General features: G+C 45.3%; 1 protein-coding gene across 1 annotated transcript in view; it reads left to right on the forward strand.

Moving 5' to 3' along the window:
• The first annotated feature begins 7,574 nt into the window (after window positions 1-7,574).
• Window positions 7,575-21,379, forward strand: part of Fbxw12 (F-box and WD repeat domain containing 12) — a 30,263-nt gene continuing 16,458 nt past the window's right edge. Inside the window, exons 1-5 of the mRNA XM_045136972.1 lie at window positions 7,575-7,586; window positions 12,412-12,489; window positions 13,413-13,450; window positions 13,643-13,803; window positions 17,176-17,294. Coding sequence (XP_044992907.1) covers window positions 7,575-7,586; window positions 12,412-12,489; window positions 13,413-13,450; window positions 13,643-13,803; window positions 17,176-17,294 — 408 coding nt within the window. The remainder of the gene's footprint in view (window positions 7,587-12,411; window positions 12,490-13,412; window positions 13,451-13,642; window positions 13,804-17,175; window positions 17,295-21,379) is intronic.

A 21,379-nucleotide genomic window follows, 5' to 3' on the forward strand; every position in this document is an offset into this window, starting at 1 on the left:
TGCATGTGCCACTTGGTGCATATGGATTTACATGGGTACTGGGGAAGTGAACCCAGGTTGTTAGGTTTTACAGGCAAGTGCCTTAACCATGGAGCAATTTATACAGCCCATATCATTTTTTAAAATTTATTTATTTTTAAGCTGGGCATGGTGGCGCACGCCTTTAATCCCAGCTCTCGGGAGGCAGAGGTAGGAGGATCTCCATGAGTTCGAGGCTACCCTGAGACTCCATAGTGAATTCCAGGTCAGCCTGGGCTAGAGTGAGACCCTACCTCAAAAAACCAAAAAAATAAAAATTTATTTTTTACTAACAACCTCCATGATTGTAAACAATATCCCATGGTAATGCCCTCCCTCCCCCCACTTTCCCTTTGAAACTCCATTCTCCATCATATCCTCTCCCCCTCTCAATCTGTCTCTCTTATTTTGATGTCATGATCTTTTCCTTTTATGATGATGGTCTTGTGTAGGTAGTGTCAGGCACTGTGAGGTCATGGATATCCAGGCCATTTTGTGTCTGGGGGAGCACATTGTAAGGAGCCCTACCCTTCCTTTGGCTCTTACATTCTTTCTGCCTCCTCTTCCGCAATGGACCCTGAGCCTTGGAAGGTGTGATAGAGATATTGCAGTGCTGAGCACTCCTCTGTCACTTCTTCCCAGCACCATGATGCCTTCTGAGTCATCCCAAGGTCACATCCATCTGAAAAGAGAAGATTCTCTACCCAAAGTGAAAGTAGCATTAATATAAGGGTATGAACATTAAGAGAAAGTACTTACTGGGCAGTTGGATGAGCATAGAATATACACTTAGCTAGACAGCAACAGACATTACACCCCTAAGGCTCATGACTACCCATTTTAGGTTTCAGTATCAGGGATGTAATCCCTCCCATGGAGCAGGCCTCCAATCCTATTAGGGCCATTGGTTTCCACCATGACGGATATGCCACTATTGCACCCATTGGCTCATTTGGCCTGGCTAGCCAAATATAAGGCTTGAAGTATCCACTCTTGAGGATCTTCACTGGTGTTTTCTCTTTCTCCCATTGAACTGCATGCAGAATGGCTTCTTCCAGCTTTCTGTCAGCTGGTCTACATGGAGGAGGTTATCAGTTCAGTTCCAACAGGATTTCTCAGTGGCCTTGCAGCCCAAGTATGTGGAGTCTTCAGCAATAGACTCTTACCATCTATTCCTGGTGGGAAACCAAAGGCCTTGGCAATGGCCTGTAATGTTTGGGGGGCATAAGGGACCTCCTGGCCAACAGCTCACTGGAATGGATCCCATCCCTGGCACTGAAAATTTTCTAGTAACAATCTATGGCTCCTGAGTGTTCCATTGTCCAAAAAAGTAGGTTTCCTCCACCTTCCCTTTACTCAGTCTCTTCCCCTGACCTCTCTTGCAGCCCATATCTTTTTAAAAAGTTTTTGTTCATTATTTATTTATTTGACAGTGACAGACACAGAGATAAAGGCAGAGAGAGAGAGAGAGAGAGAGAGAGAGAGAGAGAGAGAGAGAGGGAGGATGGGTGCACCAGGGCCTCCAGCCACTGCAAACGAACTCCAGATGCATGCGCCCCCTTGTGCATCTGGCTAACGTGGGACCTGGGGAACCGAGCCTCGAACCGGGGTCCTTAGGCTTCACAGGCAAGCGCTTAACCACTAAGCCATCTCTCCAGCCCCCCATATCTTTTGTAAAAAGTATATTTTATTTATTTATCTACTTGAGAGAGAAGAGAGAGCGAGTGTGCCAGGGTCTCCAGCCACAGCAAACAAAATCCAGATGCATGCACCACCATGTGCATCTGGTTTATGTGGGTCCTGGGGAATCAAACCTTGGTCATTAGGCTTTGCAGGCAAGCATCTCAATGGCTAAGTCATCTCTCCAGCCCTCCATCTCTCTCTTTTTTTTTTAGTATGTTTGACCCACTGAGTTAAATTAGGGTTGCTTGTATGAGCATGGGTGGGGGGGTATTTACTGCTGCATGGACAACTTTCCAGTGGCTACATGACTACCTCCAAAACCATGAGTTGCCAATAGGTCCTCTGGGAGAAATGAGTCTTATGAGCCCCTCCGTCATCCACAATGGGATGTTGACAAGCTCAGTCTTATCCAGGAAACCACAGCTGCTATGTGTTCATGAGTATAATAACCATGTCACATCCAGGTGACAGTTCCACAGCACTCCTCCCCATCCCCTGGCTCTTAGATTCTTTCTCTTCCATGATGCTCCCTGAGCCTCGGAGGGGTGATATAGACGTCCTTCTTAGGGATGAGCACATAGCCGCCACTTATGCTCAGCACTTTGGCTGTCTCTGCATTAAACTTGGGCCACTGCAAAACAGAAACTTCTGTGCTCAAGGTAATGGTTAGGAACATGATGCACATCACAGTCTGCTAAGAGATGGGAGAGGAGGAAACAGATCTCACCCTTTCATGTAGGCACGCAGTTACAACCCATTACACACATAGTCTCAAGACTCACAGTAATTAGTCTTTAATTAGTCTTTCAGCAAGAGAATTTGTCAGCACCATTTATTCTACATAATTTATCCTAAGTTCACCTGATAATTGGGGTCACCATCTGTGTTAGTTAATTGGTCTTACACAATGGAAAAAAAAAAGCTGTCTTTATGAAAGACAGAGTTTTATCAACTTGGAGCCACCCACTGGTTAGGCTTCTAACCGCTCACAGAAACTGGGAGATGGGATCCTATTATATTTCATGATACTCGTTTCTCTCTGTCTCCATATATATATTATGTATATATTATGTTCACCATTAAAAGAAATGCATGTATATCTGTATGTACACTTTAAGACAAACTAACAAATTTTCTAAAGCATATGCTCAGAGAAGTGTATTTTCCAGAGGGAGGGCTAAGCTTCCTTTTTAATTTGTCTTTGCCCTCACCTCAAGCAAGCGCTCTTTTGTGTCAGCTTTGGTCATTAGTAACCATGGTGCTTAGCGTTCTTGTAATTCTCGTCATCTCAGAAGCCATTAATCCATTCCATCATCCATCAGATTATAATTAAATCTTCTACTCCAGAAACAAGCCTGGACTATGTTCATTCAGATTCAGAGGTGAATCAGAGACAGATCCCTTTCATTAAATAAATTGTATTTCATAAAGAAAACAGATACACAGATAGATAAACGGACTTAATAATTTATTTACAGTCTAATTACAGGTACTACTAAGGGTAATGAGAACAAATGAAATAGCACAAAGAGCTGAGCTGGGCAGGGAACATTGTTGCAGGAAAAACTGCTCAGGAAGTGGTGTTTGAACTGCGGACAACACAGAAGAGGGAGTTGATGTCACAGGCCATGAAATTGAAAATGCTTCAAGATTTTTGGCTTAAGGAAGGGAGTGGATGTAAGTGGCATTTCCTATGAGTGGGAACATGGGCAAATGTAAATCTGTAGGACCACAGAAAATTCCGTTTTAAAACATGTGAATTTGGGCTGCAGAGATGGCTTAGCGGTTAAGGAATTTGCCTGCAAAGCCAATGAATCCCGGTTCGATTCTCCAGGACCCACATAAGCCAGATAGATGCACAAGGGGCGCACGCATCTGGAGTTCATTTACAGTGGCTGGAGGTTCTGGTGTGCAATTCTCTCTCTCTCTCTCTCTCTTTCTCTCTCATAAATAAATAAATAAAATATACTAAAAAAAAACACATGTGAAGTTTAGCCAGGCGTCGTGGCACATGCCTTTAATCCCAGCACTTGGGAGGCCGAGGTAGGAGGATCACCGTGAGTTCAAGGTCACCCTGAGACTACATAGTGAATTCCAGAACAGCTTGAGGTAGGGTGAGATCCTACCTTGAAAAATAAAAAAATAAAATAAATGTGAAGGGCTGGAGAGATGGCTTAGTGGTTAAGGTGCTTGCCTAAGGACTCATGTTCTACTCTCCAGATCCCACATTAGCCAAACACACAAAGGTGAGGCAAGTGCAAGGTCACACATGCCCACTAGGTGGGGCAAGCTTCTGGAGTTTGATTGCAGTGGCTGAGGTCTTGATGTTCCAATTCTCTCTCTCTCCCTCTGTCTCTCTTTCTCTTTCTCTCTACAATAAATAAAATAAAATAAAACATGTTTGGCTGGGCATGGTGGTGCATGCCTTTAATATCAGCACCCAGGAGGCAGAGGTAGGAGGATCGCTGTGAGTTCGAGGCAGCCTGAGACTACATATGGAATTCCAGATCAGCCTGGGCTAGAACAAGACCCTACTCTGAAAAACCAAACCAAAGCAACAACAAAAACATGTGAAGCCTTGGCTGCCTCTTACCACCAAAATACAGGCATGGGGCTGAAGAGGTGGTTCAGTGGTTAAAGACCCTTGCTTGGGTTCTATTCCCAAGTGCCCATATAAAGCCGGATGCACAAAGTGGCACATGTGAGGGCTGAAGAGGTGACTTGGTGGTTAAGGCATTTGTCTGCATAGCCAAGGGACCTAGGTTTGATTCCCCAGGACCCAAGTAAATAAGATGCACAAGGGGGCACACACATCTGGAGTTTGTTTGCAGTGGCTGGAGGCCCTGGCATGCTCTTTCTCTCTCTCTCCCCCTGCCTCTCTCAAATAAGAAATAAATAAAATACAGAAAAAAGTGGCACATACATTGGAATTTGTTTGCAGTGGCAAGAGGCCCTGGCATGTGTATTCTTTCTTCCTCTCTCCCCTCATCTTTGCTTGTAAATAAATAGATAAAATATTTTTAAAAAATACAAGTGCTGGGCTGGAGAGATGGCTTAGCGGTTAAGTGCTTGCCTGTGAAGCCTATGGACCCCGGTTCGAGGCTCGGCTCCCCAGGTCCCACGTTAGCCAGATGCACAAGGGGGCACACGCGTCTGGAGTTCGTTTGCAGAGGCTGGAAGCCCTGGTGCGCCCATTCTCTCTCTCTCCCTCTATCCTATCTGTCTTTCTCTCTCTGTCTGTCGCTCTCAAATAAATAAATAATTTAAAAAATAAAAATCAAAATAAAAAATACAAGTGCTAAGAAGACAAGAGGTTACATAGTGTGTGTTTTTGGAGGGGGAGTTGGTCGGTTGTAACGTCACAAGATCTCACTCTAGCCCAGGCTGACCTGCAACTTAATCTGTAGCCCAGGCTGGCCTCAAACTCACAGTGATCCTCCTATCTCAGCCAAGTGGTGGGTTACATGGTTTTAAATTCTCAGTTAACATTAGAGAGATATACAGGATGAGAGTAATCAGGGTAGAGACGTGGTTTTCAACCAGAGATCCAGACTTCCTTTTGTGGCTATGATGGGATGATTTGTGGAAGACTCATATGCCCATGAAAACAGAATTAAAAGGAAATAAGATTTTAAAAGTTAATCTGTATGCCATCATCCAAGAGCTGCCTAGGCAACTAGGTTTGAGTGGACAGAACAGTAAAAGTAAGTGGACCAGAGTGGACAGCTGAAAGTCTTTATCTGATGTTTGGCTGTAGGCATCTGGCTGTTAATATCATGATGGGACCTGAAAGCCCAGGCACAAGGAGATCTGGGCTGCAAAATGAAATGAGAACATTGCGCTCTGGAAGCCGGGACACTGGCGGCCAGTATTCCAGGGCAAGCAGATAAAAGGACGCAAGCCCAGCATCTTATTTGATTTCTCATTCCTTCTAAGTCATTTACCAAATGCTTGAACTTAACTGAGTAAGGGAATAAACTGGACGAAAAAGCTTCTAAAGTATGCCAGTCCGTCAAGGCTAAAATGGAAATCATTGACTTTCAAGACCTAACAAAGACCTAACCTTTAAGCAAACGTAGGCTTTTCTGGGCCAACACCCCTAAGGAGCACACCTGAAATATTAACATCATGGTGACCCAGAAGTGGATTTTGTTTTGTCTTGTTTTCTGAGGTAGGTACTTGCTCTAGCTCAGGTTGACCCGGAATTCACTATGTAGTCTCAGGGTGGCCTTGAACTCACAGCGATCCAACTACTTCAAGACTCCCTAGGGCTGGGATTAAAGGCATGCGCCATCATGCCCGGCAATTTTTTTTTTTTTGAGGTAGGGTCTTGCTGTAGTCCAAGCTGACCTGGAATTCACTATGTAGTCTCAGGATGGCCTCAAACTCATAGATCCTCCTACCTCAGCCTCACGAGTGCTGGGACTAAAGTAAAGGCATGCACCACTACGCCAGGCTTAAATGTGTCCACCCCAATATTTGGTTATATGTCTTAGTGATATTTTCATGAAAGCACACTGAGCTCTGCACCCATCCTTAAACACAGTGATGTTTAGAAGTAAGATCTTTCCAATGCTTCCCTGTGTCCCTCACTCTAGATATTACCAAATTATATCTGGTGCACTGGTCACTTTTTTTTTGTTTGTTTGTTTTTCTAGGCTGACCTGGAATTCACTATGTAGTCTCAGGCTGGTCTGAAACTCATGGTGATCCTCCTACCTCTGCCTCCTGAGTGCTGAGATTAAAGGCATGCACCACCAGAGCCACCTTGGATTTTTTTTTAATTTTTTACATTTTTTTTATTGACAGCTTCCATACTTACAGACAATAAACAGTGATAATTCCCTCCTCTCTCCCATTTTCCCCTTCACAAATCCACACTATCATATCCCTTCACTTCCTCCATTAGTCTCCCTCTCTCTCTCTCTTTTTTTTTTTTGAGGTAGAGTCTCACTCTAGTCCAGGCTGACCTGGAGTTCACTATGCAGTCCCAGGGTGGCCTTGAACTCATGGCGATCCTCCTACCTCTGCCTCCCAAGTGCTGGGATTAAAGTTGTGCGCCACCACACCTGGCCATTATTCTCTCTTTTATGTTGATGTCATCATCTTTTCCGCCTATTATGAGGTCAAGGTCATGGATATCAAGGTCAATTTTTGTCTGGATGGTTGCATTGTAAGAAGTCTTACCCTTCCTTTGGCCCTTACAGTCTTTCCACCACCTCTTCCACAATGGACCCTGAGCCTTGGAAGGTGTGATAGAGATGTTTCAGTGCTGAGCACTCCTCTGTCACTTCTTCTCAGCAATATGGTGCTTTTTGTATTATCACAGTGGTCACACCATCTGAAAAGAGAAGTTTCTCTAACCAAAAGTGAGAGTAGCATTAATATATGCATATGAACGTTAAATGAAGTGCTTACAGGGCAGTTTGGTGAGCATAATATATGCATTTAGCCAGACAAAATCAGGCATTACATTTCTAAGGTTCATGACCTCCCCACCATAGGTTGTTTTTTTGTTTTGTTTTGTTTTTTTTGAGGTAGGGTCTCACTCTAGCCCAGGCTGACCTGGAATTCACTATGGAGTCTCAGGGTGGCCTCGAACTCACAGCAATCCTCCTGCCTCTGCCTCCTGAGTGCTGGGATTAAAGGCATGCACCACCACCACCACGCCTGGCTCCACCATAGGTGATTAGGTTTTCAGTACCAGGCATGCATTCCCTCTCATACAGCAGGTCTCCAGTCCAATTTGACAGCAGTTGGTTTCCCCCATAACAGACATGCCACTATTACACCCATTGGCACATTTGGCCTGGCTGGCCAAACTTGAGGCATTCAGTGTCCACTGTTTTCACCACTGATGACTTCTGTCTCCCATGGAGCTGCATGTAGCACAGCTTTTTCCAGCTTTTTGTCAGCTGGTCTACAGGGAGGAGGGTTTCAGCTCAGCCCTAGCTTGATTTCTCAGTGAACTTGCAGCCCAGGCATGTGGAGTCTTCAGCAATAGGGTCTTATTATTTATTTCTGATGAGAAACCAAGAGCCTTGGCAATAACCTGTAATGTTGGGGGGGGGTCATCAGGGACCAACTTAGCCAACAACTCACTAGAAGATATTCTATCCCTGGCACTGACATTTTTCTAGTAACAGTCTGTGTCTTCTGGGTGTGCCATCATCCAAAAAAGTAGGTTTTCATATGATTTATTCATAATATCCTGAATTTTGATTAACCCTTCCTCCACCCTTCTTTTACTCAATCTCTTCCCCTGACCTTACTTAGGCCATTCCACCCCCTAGTAATCTGTTCGTCTACATATACACAGTACCTTCCCCTTAAGTCTACCCCCTCCGCCCATTTCTAGCTTACTGGCCTCTGCTACCAGTTTTTTACTCCAACTCACACACGAGTCTGAACATTTGTAGCTAGGATCCACATATGAAGGAGAACATTCAATGTCTGGCTTTCTGGGTCTGGGTTATCTCACTTAGTATAATCCTTTCCAGATCCAACCATTTCCTTGCAAATTTCATAATTTCATTTTTCTTTACTGCTGAGTAGAACTCCGTTGTGTAAATGTGCCACATCTTCATTATCCACTCATCAGTTGAGGAACATCTAGGCTGGTTCCATCTCCCAGCTACTGTGAATAAAACAGCAATAAATATGGTTGTGAGAAGAGTCCTTAGGATATATGCCTAGGAGTGCTATAGCTGGATCATATGGTAAATCTATTTTTATCTGTCTCAGGAACCTCCACACTGAGTTCCACAATGGCTGTGCCAGATTACATTTCTACCAACAGTGTAGAAGCGTTCCTCTTTTTCCGCATCCTCACCAGCATTTATTGTTTGAAATAGCAAGAGGCTCTGCTGTGCCAACTCTCTATCTGTCTCTCTTCTATCTCTCTCTGCTTGCAACTAAATAAGATTATTTTTTAAAGGTGGGGGGAGCCAGATGTGGTGCATGTCTTTAATTCCAGCACTTGGGAGGCAGAGTTAGGAGAGTCACCATGTGTTCGAAGCCACCCTGAGACTACATAGTGAATTCCAAGTCAGCCTGGACTAGAGTGAGACCTTACCTCGAAAACAAAACAAACCAAAACAAAAGATCCGGCAATGAGGGAAGGGTCAGCAGTTAAAAGAGCTTGCAGGCAAGAGCCTCAACCACTCAGCAATCTCTCCAGCCCCTTTTACACTTCGTATAAAGTACTCAAGCACATAGAAACTTGAACATTAGCTATAATTGTCCATGCCCTGGGTATTTAGGGCTGCCAATAAGTTTATCACCAAGTTAGAGTTCATGTATTATTTGTGCATATATGAATGCATTTGAAGAAAATGCACGATTTATATTGCGGTCTGATGAATTCTAACATGAGGCCTATAGTAAGATCCAGACCAGCTTATGTTATATAGTAAGACCCTGTCTCAGGGCTGGAGAGACAGCTCAGCTTGCCTTCAAAGCCCAGGTTCTATTCCTTAGCACCCAGGTGGTACAAGCGCCTGGAGTTTGTTTGCAGTGGCTAGAGTCCCTTGTGTGCCCATTCTTGTTCTCTTCTTCTTTCTCTGTCTCTTAAGTCAATAAATAATTGACCCTGTCTCAAAACAAAAAATTTCCTTTACTGATTTTTTAAATGAGAAACATGCTAAAAAACAAGTCTCTATATGGAATTTCAAAGGGGAAAGTGGGGGGGGGGAGGGAATTACCATGGGATTTTTTTTAATAATCATGGAAAATGCTAATAAAAATTTTTTTTAAATGCAGAAGTGAAAATGTCTATTGGTAAAAAAAAATTAATAATAAATTTACATTAAGCTATAAAAAAAACAAGTCTCTATATACGTTGTACAATTAAGCACCTTTAACTGTTGAGCCAACTCCCCAACCCTTCCTCATAAATTCACACATGAACTTTTGGTTGGTCTTAAAGATAGTGAAAAGAGCCAGGTGTGGTGGTGCACACACCTTAATCTCAGCTCTCAGGAAGCTGAGGTAGGAGGATCACCATGAATTTAGAGGTCAGCCTAGGGGCTACAGAGTGAGTTCCAGGTCAGCCTGATCTAGAGTGAGACCATACCTAGAAAAAAACAAAAACTAACGGCTGGAGAGATGGCTTAGCGTTTAAGGCACTTGCCTGCAAAGACAAAGGACCCAGGTTCAATTCTCCAGGGATCACATAAGCCAGATGCACAAGATGGCACATGCATCTGGAGTCATTTGCAGTGAATGAAGGCCCTGGCGCCCCCCCCCCCACCGGCGTAGGCAGAGGTGGGAGGATCGCCATGAGTTTGAGGCCACCCTGAGACTACATAGTGTGTTCCAGGTCAGCCTGGGCTAGAGCAAGACCCTACCTCGAAAAACAAAATAGACAAACCATATTTACATGTATGTTGCATGTATGTATGTATGTAAATGACAGCGCTCTAGAGAACTGCTGTTGTGGGCCATCTGGAACTTCGCTGAGCCTCACAAAGGAATGTCGTTCGCTTCTACAACAAAGCTTGGTGGTTCCAGACAACGGAACTTTCTTTCTCACAGTTCTGGAGGCCAAAAGCCAGAAACAATAGCTTCAGCATGGATTCCAATGCAAGTCCCCTTCTGGGTGCAGGCTGCTGACTTCTCATGTCCTTACATGGTAGAAAGAAGAAAAATGAGAGCTTTTTTATGACCTAATGACCTCCCAAGGTTCCCACCACTAATGATATTGTAGGGTTAGAATTTGTGCTTTATTTTTCTGCCTTCTTTCCTTCTTTCCTTTCTCCCTTCCTTCCTTCCTTTTTCCTTTCTTTCTTTTCCCCCCAAGGTAGGGTCTCATTCTAGTCCAGGCTGCCTTGAACTCACAGTGATCCTCCTACCTCAGCCTCCCGAGTGCTGGGATCAGAGGTATGTGCCACCATGCCCAGCTGTTCCTTCTTCCATGATGGGTTTCCATAATAGGCATTGTGGTAGCTCTTACCTATAATCCCAGTACTTGGGAATCTGACAATATGTTTTGTTGTGAGTTTTAGGCCAAACTGAGCTGCAATGTGAGACTCTGTCTCAAATAAAGTACAGGGAAGGGGCTTCTTTGTCTTTTCATATATGTATATGTGCTTAGAACTTCAACACATGAATGATGGAGGGGACCCAAATATTCTTCTATGACATCCTTTATAGAAAATGCTGGAATGAGTCATCAAGTTCTTGGGGGATTTGTAACTGTTGGAAATTGTTATATCGTGGACAGGCGCTGGCTATAAAAGATATCTCAGACAAAAGGCCTGCTCCCTTAGCATAGACCACGGTAAAAATATCTATTGGGGACTGGAGAGATGGCTTAGTGGTTAAGGCGCTTGCCTGAAAAGCCAAAGGACCCAGGTTCAATTCCCCAGTACCCAGGTAAGCCAGACGCACAAGGTGGCACATGTGTCTGGAGTTTGTTTGCAGCAGCTGAAGGCCCTGTTGTGCCCATTCTCTCTCTGTCTCTGTCTCTCTTTCTCTACCTCTTTCTCTCTGTCTCTCAAAGAAATAAAATAAAATAAAATAAAATAAAAAGCTTTAATCTGGGCATGGTGGCACATACCTTTAATTCTAGCACTTGGGGGGCAGAGTTAGGATTGTCATGAGTTTAAGGCCACCCTGAGACTCCATAGCGAATTCCAGGTCAGCCTGGACTAGAGTGAGACCCTACCTCGAAAAACCAAAAAAGAAAAACCAAAAAGAAAAAAAAAAAAAAAGCTTAATAAAAAAATAAAATGAAGGACTGGAGAGATGGCTTAGCGGTTAAGCGCTTGCCTGTGAAGCCTAAGGACCCCGGTTCGAGGCTCGGTTCCCCAGGTCCCACATTAGCCAGATGCACAAGGGGGCCCACGCGTCTGGAGTTCGTTTGCAGAGGCTGGAAGCCCTGGCGTGCCCATTCTCTCTCCCCCCCTCTATCTGTCTTTCTCTCTGTGTCTGTCGCTCTCAAATAAATAAATAAATTTTTTTTAAAAAAATGAAGATATCTGGGGGCTGGAGAGACAGTTTAACCATTAAGGTGTTTGCCTGCAAAGCCAAAGGACCTCGGTTCCATTCCCCAGGACCCATATAAAACAGATGTGCAAGGGGGCGCATGTGTCTGGAGTTCATTTGCAGTGGCTGGAGGGCCTGGCACGGCCGTTCTCTCTCTCTTTCTCTCTCTCTCAAATAAATAAATAAAAATAAAGTTTTTTTTTAAAAAAGAAAATATCTGTTGGGTTATTCTTTCCCTTTCTACTGCAAATGTAAGTACAAAAATGCAGAAGCTCAAAGGCTGTATTGGCACTGAGAGAGGGGATCCCCCTGCCCAGTGACTTGGACTAACTTAATGGGCCTCCCATAGACAGATGAATAGGTGTTAATCAGCACTTCCTAGAGAGTTTTCATAGATTCAGCAGCAATCGGAACCACCTCAGGTTCTGTACTTTCTGCTCACCACGCCAGGCAGGTGTCTCTGGGGCTCTTCAACACGATGAAGCACACTGTGGAGTGAGTTTAGGTGGGACGTCCTCAGCTGTATGAATCACCCCAGGGAAGGGCTGGTGGAGGCCAGCCTGGGGGTCTGCCCACCTGCAACTTGTTTCAATCACAGCCAGATGGTGGCTGTGGATAGAAATCTCTTGGAAGCCTGCGGACCTGGCCAAGCTTTTTAAATTCAGAGCAAACTAGGGAGGAGAAAGGAGACTGAATGTGGGCCCAGGCCACTGGAAAATGGAGTTGCCGGATCTGCCAATGATGCGAATTTTGTCCTACCTGGATGCCTTCAGCTTGCTACAGGTTTCCCAAGTGAGCAAGGTAAAAAGGTTCTCCGCCTTTGGCTGTCCTGTTTGATTGGTTTTGTTTGTTTGTTTGTTTGTTTTGTTTTTATTTTTCAAGGTAGTGTCTCAATCTAGTCCAGGCAGGCTGACCTGGAATTCACTATGTGGTCTCAGGGTGGTCTTGAACTCTTGGCGATCTTCCTACCTTTGCCTCCAGAGTGCTGGGTTTAAAGGCGTGCGCCACCACGCCCGGCTTGTCCTGTCTGATTTGATTAGCTCACTCTCACGTTCAACCACGGCTGTGGTCCCAGCCACCCCAGCCCAGCACCCACTCAACCTCGCTTTGTGCCTTGAGTTTATCTCACTCAGGTCCACCCACCCATCCAGCTCCGGCACAACGGTGTATCTGGGACCCAGTCACTTCCCTTGACCAGTGGGAAGGCCACTCTCCAGAACAGGGAAAGAGGTGCGTTGAGGCTTTCTAGCTTAACATAGTTCACCCCAGGGCCTCAAAGGACAAGCTCAGGAGTAGGGGGATTGCACTTCTTAAGTGGTCCTTGAGGTTCCCATTGCAAGGCTTTTGGAATTCAGCCCCTCCTCTTAGCTCTGACCAAGTGTGTGTTAGCAGAGTTAAGTCACTGCTGTCCGTACCTGTCTGCCTAGGTGGTGCAGGCCTTGAGAACTGTGTTTGAAGCCCGGCGTGGTGGCGCACGCCTTTAATCCCAACACTCGGGAGGCAGAGGTAGGAGGATCGTCGTGAGTTCGAGGCCACCCTGAGACTACATAGTGAATTCCAGATCAGCCTGGGCTAGAGTGAGACCCTACCTCGAAAAACCAAAAGAAAAAACAAAACTGTGTTTGATCAACCCGTGTGGGCCCAGCCCAGAGCCAACGAGAGCAGAGTAAGCCCCGGGTTTGGACAATGCTTGTCTGCTCATCAATTCCCTTTTTCTCCTGCAGACTTGGAATAAGACTGCCGGGAGCGACTTGCTGTGGAAGTGAGTAAGGGAGGGTGGGAAGGAAAGGGAAACGCCGCGTAACTGTGCTCCTGGGGCTGCGGGCATGTGCGCGTGGGGTGCCCGGGCACGTGCGCGTGGGGTGCCCGCAGGAGGGTGAGCGCGGGGCAGCAGTGCTCCGCGTCGTGGGAGCGGAGCGGAGCTGGTTGATGGGGTTGCACCTCTCTGTTCTAGGAAGCTGTGTCTGAAGAAATGGTGTTTCTGCAAATTTATCCCTCGGCTGGAGAACTACCAGTCATGGAAGGAGTTTTTCATCTCCCAGACCAAACAGGAGTATCTGATGGCGAGGGCGAAGCCCGAAGACTTCATCTACAAAGAAATATCTGGGCACATTGGTACGAGGGCGGGTGCCCGAGGGCAACATGGGTCCACATATCCGCTCTACTTCTCCCTTGCACACGGTTCTGGTTTCGTTTAGTGAAGGTAAAGGGAGTTAGTTTTTGTTTTGTTCTTTTTTTCTTTCCAAAATATTTTTTTAAAGAGCTAAATTTAACTTTTTTTTGTTTATTACTATTTATTTATTTGAGAGTGACAGAGAGAGAAAGGGGGAGAGAATGGGTGCGCCGGGGCCTCCAGCCACTGCAAACGAGCTCCAGACGTGTGCGCCCCCTTGTGCATCTGGCTAACGTGGGTCCTGGGAGCCTTGAACCGGGGTCCTTAGGCTTCACAGGCAAGCGCTTAACTGCTAAGCCATCTCTCCAGCCTGTGTTTTCTTTTGGATGTGAGGCAGGGTCTCGCTCTCTAGCCCAGGCTGACCTGGAGTTCACTATGCAGTCTCAGGGTGGCCTCAGATTCGCAGCAGACCTCCTACCTCCACCTCCTGAGTGCTGGGATTAAAGGTGTGCATCACTGCACCTGGAAGGAATTAGTTTTTTTTTTTTTTTAAATATTTTCATTTATTTATTTATTTGACAGAGACACAGAGAATGGGTGCACCAGGGCCTCTAGGGCCACTGCAAATGAACTCCAGATGCACGTACCACCTTATGCATCTGGCTAACATGGGTCCTGGGGAATCGAACTGAGGTCCTTTGGCTTTGCAGGCAAACACCTTAACTGCTAAGCCATCCCCCCCAGCCCCGGGAATTACAATTTTTATTCATTTAAGACAGAAAGAGAGAGAATGAATGAACATGGGTGTGCTAGGGCCTCTAGCCACTATAAACTCCAGATGCATGCTCCACCTTGTGCATCTGGCTTTATGTGGGCACTGGGGAATCGAATCCAGATCCCTTGGCTTTACCAGCAAGCAGCTTAACCACTGAGTCATCTCTCCAGCCAGGGAATTACAATTTAATGGGTCTGAGTCGCTGTGGCAGCATTGTAACCAACCATGGCTCCCCTCTTGTCCCCTGTGGTCTGCTGAACGCAGGAACTAGAGTGGTCATTTCACAACTTAATGTCAGCCTGGTTATTCTCTTTGCCCAAAGCCTTCCCAACACCTCAGAAAACTAAAAATACATTATTTCTGGCTTTTCAAAGGAGGGTCTTGCTCTGGCCCAAGCTGATCTGGGATTCACTATGTAGTCTCAGGCTGGCCTTGAATTCACAGCCATTCTCCTACCTCTGCCGGTACAAAGGTGTGCGCCACCAAACCCAGCAAATTTTACTGAGTGAACTTCTCAAATCGTAAAGGTTGTACTATTTAGTTTATGTCATATATCTCTAGTGCATACACAAAGATGAGTGTGCAAATGCCAGAAGAGAACAGCTGTCATTTCTTGTTTCCTGAGACAACCTGGTGCTGCTGGGTTTTTTTTTTTTTTTTTTTTTTTTGGTCAGACTGGCTGACCAGCAAGCAGGCTATTCCAGGCTGCTTATATGTGGGTGTGGGAAATCCACCTCAGTGTGAAGCCTCTCCGGCTCTCATGCTTGTGTGGCAACCATTGCTCTTTACCTGCTGAGCCATCTCCTCAGTCCTTGGGACAGTTTTCCTTTTCCTTTTTTATTTTTTGGTTTTTTGAGGTAGAGTCTCACTCTAGTCCAGGCTGACCTGGAACTCACTGTGTAGTCTTAGGGTGGCCTCGAACTCATTGTAATCCTCCTGCCTCTGCCTCATGAGTGCTGGGACTAAAGACGTGCGCCACCACACTGTTTTTTATCTGTCTTCATTGAGACAGAGTTTCATGTAGCCTCAAACTTGCTATGTTGTTCTTGGACTTTAAGCCTCCTGCCCCCGCCTCCCCAGTGCTAGCTGGGAGTTTAGGCATGTACCAATCATGTCCAGTTTGTTTTGATTTATTTATTTGAGACAGAGACAGTGAGAGTTAGAGAGAGGGAGAGTGAGTGAGAATGGGTGCACCAGGGCCTCTAGCCACTGCAAATGACCTCCAGGTGCATGCGCCACCTTGAGCATCTGGCTTACATGGGACCTGGAGAAGCAAACCTGGGTCCTTAGGCTTTGCAGACAAGCTCCTTAACTGCTAAGCCATCTCTCCAGCCCCATGTCCAGTTTATGTGGTGCTGGACTTATGCATGCTAGACAAAACTTCACCAACCGAGCTCCGCCTCCAGCCCTCTTGTATCCATCTTATAGCTATCAGAATAAAGAGAAAAAACAGTATCTGAGCTGGGCGTGGTGTGCATGTCTTTAATCCTAGCACTTAGGCTGAAATAGGAAGGATCACCATGAGTTCAAGGCCGGCCCAAGACTACAAAGTATACATGAAAGCTGAAAAACATCGTTTGTTTTGTTTGTTGTTTTTTTCAAAGTAAGGTCTCACTCTAGCTCAGGCTGACCTGGAATTTACTATGTAGTCTCAGGGTGGCCTCGAACTCAAGGCGATTCTCCTACCTCTGCCTCCCAAGTGCTGGAATTAAAGGCGTGCACCACCACACCCGGCTTGAAAAACATCTTTTAAAAAAAATACTTACTTGGGGCTGGAGAGATAAATGACTTAGTGGTTAAGCACTTGCCTGTGAAGCCTAAGGACCCCAGTTCAAGGCTCAATTCCCCAGGACCCACGTAAGCCAGATGCACAAGGGGGCACATGCATCTGGAGTTTGTTTGCAGTGGCTAGAGGCCCTGGCACGCCCATTTTTTTTTCTCTCTCTTTCTGCCTCTTTCTATCACTCTCAAATGAAAATAAACAAAAAAAAAAATTGAAAAAAGTTTTACGCCGGGCATGGTGGTGCCCACCTTTAATCCCAGCACTCAGGAGGCAGAGGTAGGAGGATTGCCATGAGTTCAAGGCCACCCTGAGACTCCTTAGTGAATTCCAGGTCAGCCTGGGCTAGAGTGAGACCCTACCTCAAAAAACAAAAACAAAACAAAACAAAAAAATTTACTTGAAGAACCGGGCACATGCCTTTAATCCCAGCACTCAGAGGTAGGAGGTTTGCCATGAGTTAAAGGCCACCCTGAAACTACATAGTGAATTCCAGGTCAGTCTGAGCTAGAGTGAGACTACCTCGAAAAACCAAAATAAATAAATAAATAAATAAACTAAAAAATTGAGATACGAAGAGGGAGAGAGAGAGAAGGAAAGAATGAGCATGCCAGGGCCTCCAGCCATTGCAAACAAATTCCAGACGCATGCTCCACCTTGTGAATCTGGCTTTATGTGGGTACTGGGGAACTGAACCTGGGTCCCTTGGCTTTGTCAGCAAGTGCCTTAACTGCTGAGCCATCTATCTCTCCAGCCTCTTTACTTGGTATAAATCATCCCTCCACTATGTAGACATCAGGTACTGGTGTTTTCTTGTAGGCATTGTGTTCCAAGTGTCTTATCTCTCAGGAAATGGCATTACATTGACTGAACCAAGGAAATCAGTTATCTGCATTACGTCTTCCTGGTGTACAATTTCTACTTGGGATGTGCACAAGGTGAGTCTGGCCAAGGGGGGTTGGGCAATGGGTAGCAAAGGTTACGCATCTCTGTGAAATGTGCACTGGCGCTGAGAGGGAAGGATACTTGGAATTGATGTGGGGGGGGGGGCGGAGTTTTTCAAAGCAGGTGAAATAGTATTTAGTGACTTTTCCCTTTAGACGCAGACATTTGGAATTTTTTTTCTGTTATAAACATAGTTATTAAGGCAGCAATTGTACAGGATGTTGGGATTTGCTGTGATACTTTTTCTTTTCTTTTTTTTTTAGTGGCGCATGCCTTTTATTTATTTATTTATTTTTAAATTATTTATTTATTTACTTGAGAGTGACAGACACAGAGAGAAAGACAGATAGAGGGAGAGAGAGAGAATGGGTGCGCCAGGGCTTCCAGCCTCTGCAAACAAACTCCAGACGCGTGTGCCCCCTTGTGAATCTGGCTAACGTGGGACCTGGGGAACTGAGCCTCGAACTGGGGTCCTTAGGCTTCACAGGCAAGTGCTTAACCGCTAAACCATCTCTCCAGCCCTGATACTTTTTCTTTATTTTTTATTTTTTGCTTTTTCAAGGTAGGGTCTCACTCTAGCTCAGGCTGACCTGGAAACCACTATGTAGTCTCAGGGTGGCCTCGAACTCATAGCAGTCCTCCTACCTTTGTCTCCCAAGTGCTGGGATTAAAGGTGTGCCCCACCACACTGGGCATTTGTTTTGTTTTTTTTGAGGTAGGGTCTCACTGTAGCTCAGGCTGACCTGGAATTCACTATGTAGTCTCAGGGTGGCCTCACATCAATCCTCCTACCTCTGCCTCCTGAGTGCCAGGACTATAAGTTTGCACCACCATGCCAGACATTCTACTTTGGTGAATTTATTGATTCTAATAGTCTTTTTAAAACTTATTTATTTTTTCATTTACAAACAGAGAGGGACATATACAGACAGAGAATATAGAGCGAAAAGTCATGCCAAGGCCTCCAGCCACTGCAAACAAATTCCAGTTGCATGTGCCACTTTGTGCATCTGGCTTTATGTGGGTACTAGGGAATCAAACCAGGGTTGTTAGGCTTTGCAGGCAAGCACATTAACCACTAAGCAATCTCTCCATCCCTCTAATAGTCTTATTTATTTTTTTAAGACTTTTAATTTAAAAATTATTTTTATTTATTTGAGAGTGACAGAGAGAGAAAGAGGCAGAGAGAAAGAGAGAGAGAATGGGCGCACCAGGGCTTCCAGCCACTGCAAATGAACTCCAGACGCGTGCGCCCCCTTGTGCATCTGGCTAATGTGGGTCCTGGGGAATTGAGCCTTGAACCAGGGTCCTTAGGCTTCACAGACAAGCGCCTGACCCCTAAACCATCTCTCCAGCCCATTAATTTTAATTTTTATTTACTTATTAGAGACAGAGAGGGAGAGAAGGAGAGAGAATGGGCAAGCCAGGGCTCTAGTGGCTTTAGCCACTGCAAACGAACTCCAGATGCATGTGCTACCATGTGCATCTGGCTTACGTGGGACCTGGAGAATAGAACCGGGGTCCTTAGGCTTCACAGGCATGCACCTTAACCAGTAAGCTATCTCTCCAGCCCTCTAATAGTCTTTTAAAAAACATTTATTTGATGCCAGGCGCGGTGGCTCAAGCCTTTAATCCCAGAACTCGGGAGGCAGAGGTAGGAGGATCACCATGAATTTGAGGCCACCCTGAGACTCCATAGTGAGTTCCAGGTCAGCCTAGGCTAAAGAGAGACCCTACCTTAAAAAGCCCCCCCCCCAAAAAATAATAAAAAATTATTTGCAGGCATATGTCTGGAATTCGTTTGCAGTAGCCCTGGCATGCCCATTCTCTCTGTCTACCTCTTTTTCTCTTCCTCTCTAACAAATAAAATATTTTTAAAAATATTTATTTGCAGAGAGAGAAAGAAAGAGACAGAGAATGAGCATGTCAGGGCCTCCAGCCACTGCAAACTCAAGTTGCATCTGGCTTTATGTGGATACTGGGGGATCGAATTCAAGTTATTGGTCTTTGCAGGCAAGCACCTTAACCACCAGGCCATCTCTGCAGCCCTTCCTAATAGCCTTTTTGCAGTGGCTTCAGGTGTTTCTGTGTTTAGAATTATGTCTGTCAACAGGGAAAGTTTGATTTCTTCCTTAATCTGTTTGTGTACCTTTTCTTTCTTTCTCTTGTCTAATTACTTTAAATATTTTAGCATTATATTGAGTAAGAGTAGTAAGGGGCTGGAAAGATGGCTTAGTGGTTAAGGCATTTGTCTGTGAAGCCAAAGGACCCAAGGACCAAGGACCCACGTTAGCCAGACGCACAAGGAGGCACATACGTCTGGAGTTGGTTTGCAGTGGCTGGAGACCCTGGAGTGTCCATTCTCTCTCTCCCTCTCTGTGCCTCTTTCTCTCTCTCTCTCAAATAATAATAAATAAAAATAATTTTAAAAAAAGACAGGCTGGAGAGATGACTTAGTGGTCAAGCACTTGCCTGTGAAGCCTAAGGACCCTGGTTTGAGGCTCGATTCCCCAGGACCCACGTTAACCAGATGCACAAGGGTGCGCACGTGTATGGAGTTCGTTTGCAGTGGCTGGAAGTCCTGGCACGCCCATTCTCGATCTCTCTCTCTCTCCCTCCCTCTTTCTCTCTCTGTCGCTCTCAAATAAATAAATAAAAATAAACAACAACAAAAAAAGAAACTTAAAAAAAAAGAGAAGGGCTGGAGAGATAGCTTAGCGGTTAGGCGCTTGCCTGTGAAGCCTAAGGACCCCGGTTCGAGGCTCGGTTCCCCAGGTCCCACGTTAGCCAGATGCACAAGGGGGCGCATGCGTCTGGAGTTCGTTTGCAGAGGCTGGAAGCCCTGGCGCGCCCATTCTCTCTCTCTCCTCTATCTGTCTTTCTCTCTCTGTCTGTCTCTCAAATAAATAAATAAAAAATTTAAAAAAATTGAAGAAACTTCTAAAAAAAAAAAAAAAGACGAGTAAGAGTGAGACTGGGCATGGTGGTACCCGCCTTTAATCCTGGCACTCAGAAGGCAGAAGCAGGAGATCACTGAATTCGAGGCAGCCTGAGACTACATGTAAATTCCAGGTCAGCTTGGGCTAGGAGGAAAAAAAAAGGGTGGTAAGAGTGGACATGCTGGTCTTGTTCCTGACATTGGAGGAATTGCTTTCAGTATTTCCCTATTTGATGTGATGTGTGTTATTTATGGGTTCATCACATGTAGCTTTCTCATTGAAGCATGAGCCTCCTATATCTGATTTGCTCAGCTTTTATCATAAAGTGGTCAAGACCAGCCTTGCAATAAGCCATAATAGGCATCTGCTGCATGTTACAGTGTTTTTTGGCAGAACTGATTTGAGCACTGTGGCTCTGATCACTTTCGATACTCTGCATAGTGGGATTGGATTTCTGAGCGTAGTCCATAGCTCCTGTTCTCATGTTTATTGCCCACACACAATTGAGATTTTTAGGATTCTTTTTCCTCTTATTGGTTTTGTTTGGTTTTGGCTTTTCGAGGAAGGGTCTCACTGTAGCTCAGGCTGACCTGGAATTCACTATATAGTCTCAGGGTGGCCTCAAACTCTCGGAGATCCTCCTACCTCTGCCTCCCAAGTGCTGGAATTAAAGCTGTGCGCCATCATGCCCAGAGATTTTGTTTTTCTTTTAACTTCCATAATTATAGACATTAAACCATGATAATTCCCTTCCCTCCCCGCTTTCCCCTTCAAAAATCCACCTTCCATCATATCCCCTCCCCATCTCAATTTTTCTTTCTTTGTTTTTCTTCTTGTTTTTCAAAGTAGGGCTTCACTCTAGCTCAGGATAACCTGGAATTCACTATGTCATCTCACGGTGGTCTGGAACTCGTGGCGATCCTCCTATCTCTGCCTCCCGAGTGCTGGGATTAAAGGCGTGCACCACCCTGGCTTCTTTCTTTTGTTTTGATGTCATTGTCTTTTCCTCCTATTATGAGGGATTTTTGTAGGTAGTACCAGACACTGTGAGGTCATGGATATCCAGGCCATTTTATGTCTGGTAGACTGCATTGTAAGCAGTCACACCCTTCTTTTGGCTTTTTTATTTTATTTTTATT

The sequence above is a fragment of the Jaculus jaculus genome, chromosome 17 (assembly GCF_020740685.1).
Source record: "Jaculus jaculus isolate mJacJac1 chromosome 17, mJacJac1.mat.Y.cur, whole genome shotgun sequence".
Classification (NCBI taxonomy): domain Eukaryota; kingdom Metazoa; phylum Chordata; class Mammalia; order Rodentia; family Dipodidae; genus Jaculus; species Jaculus jaculus.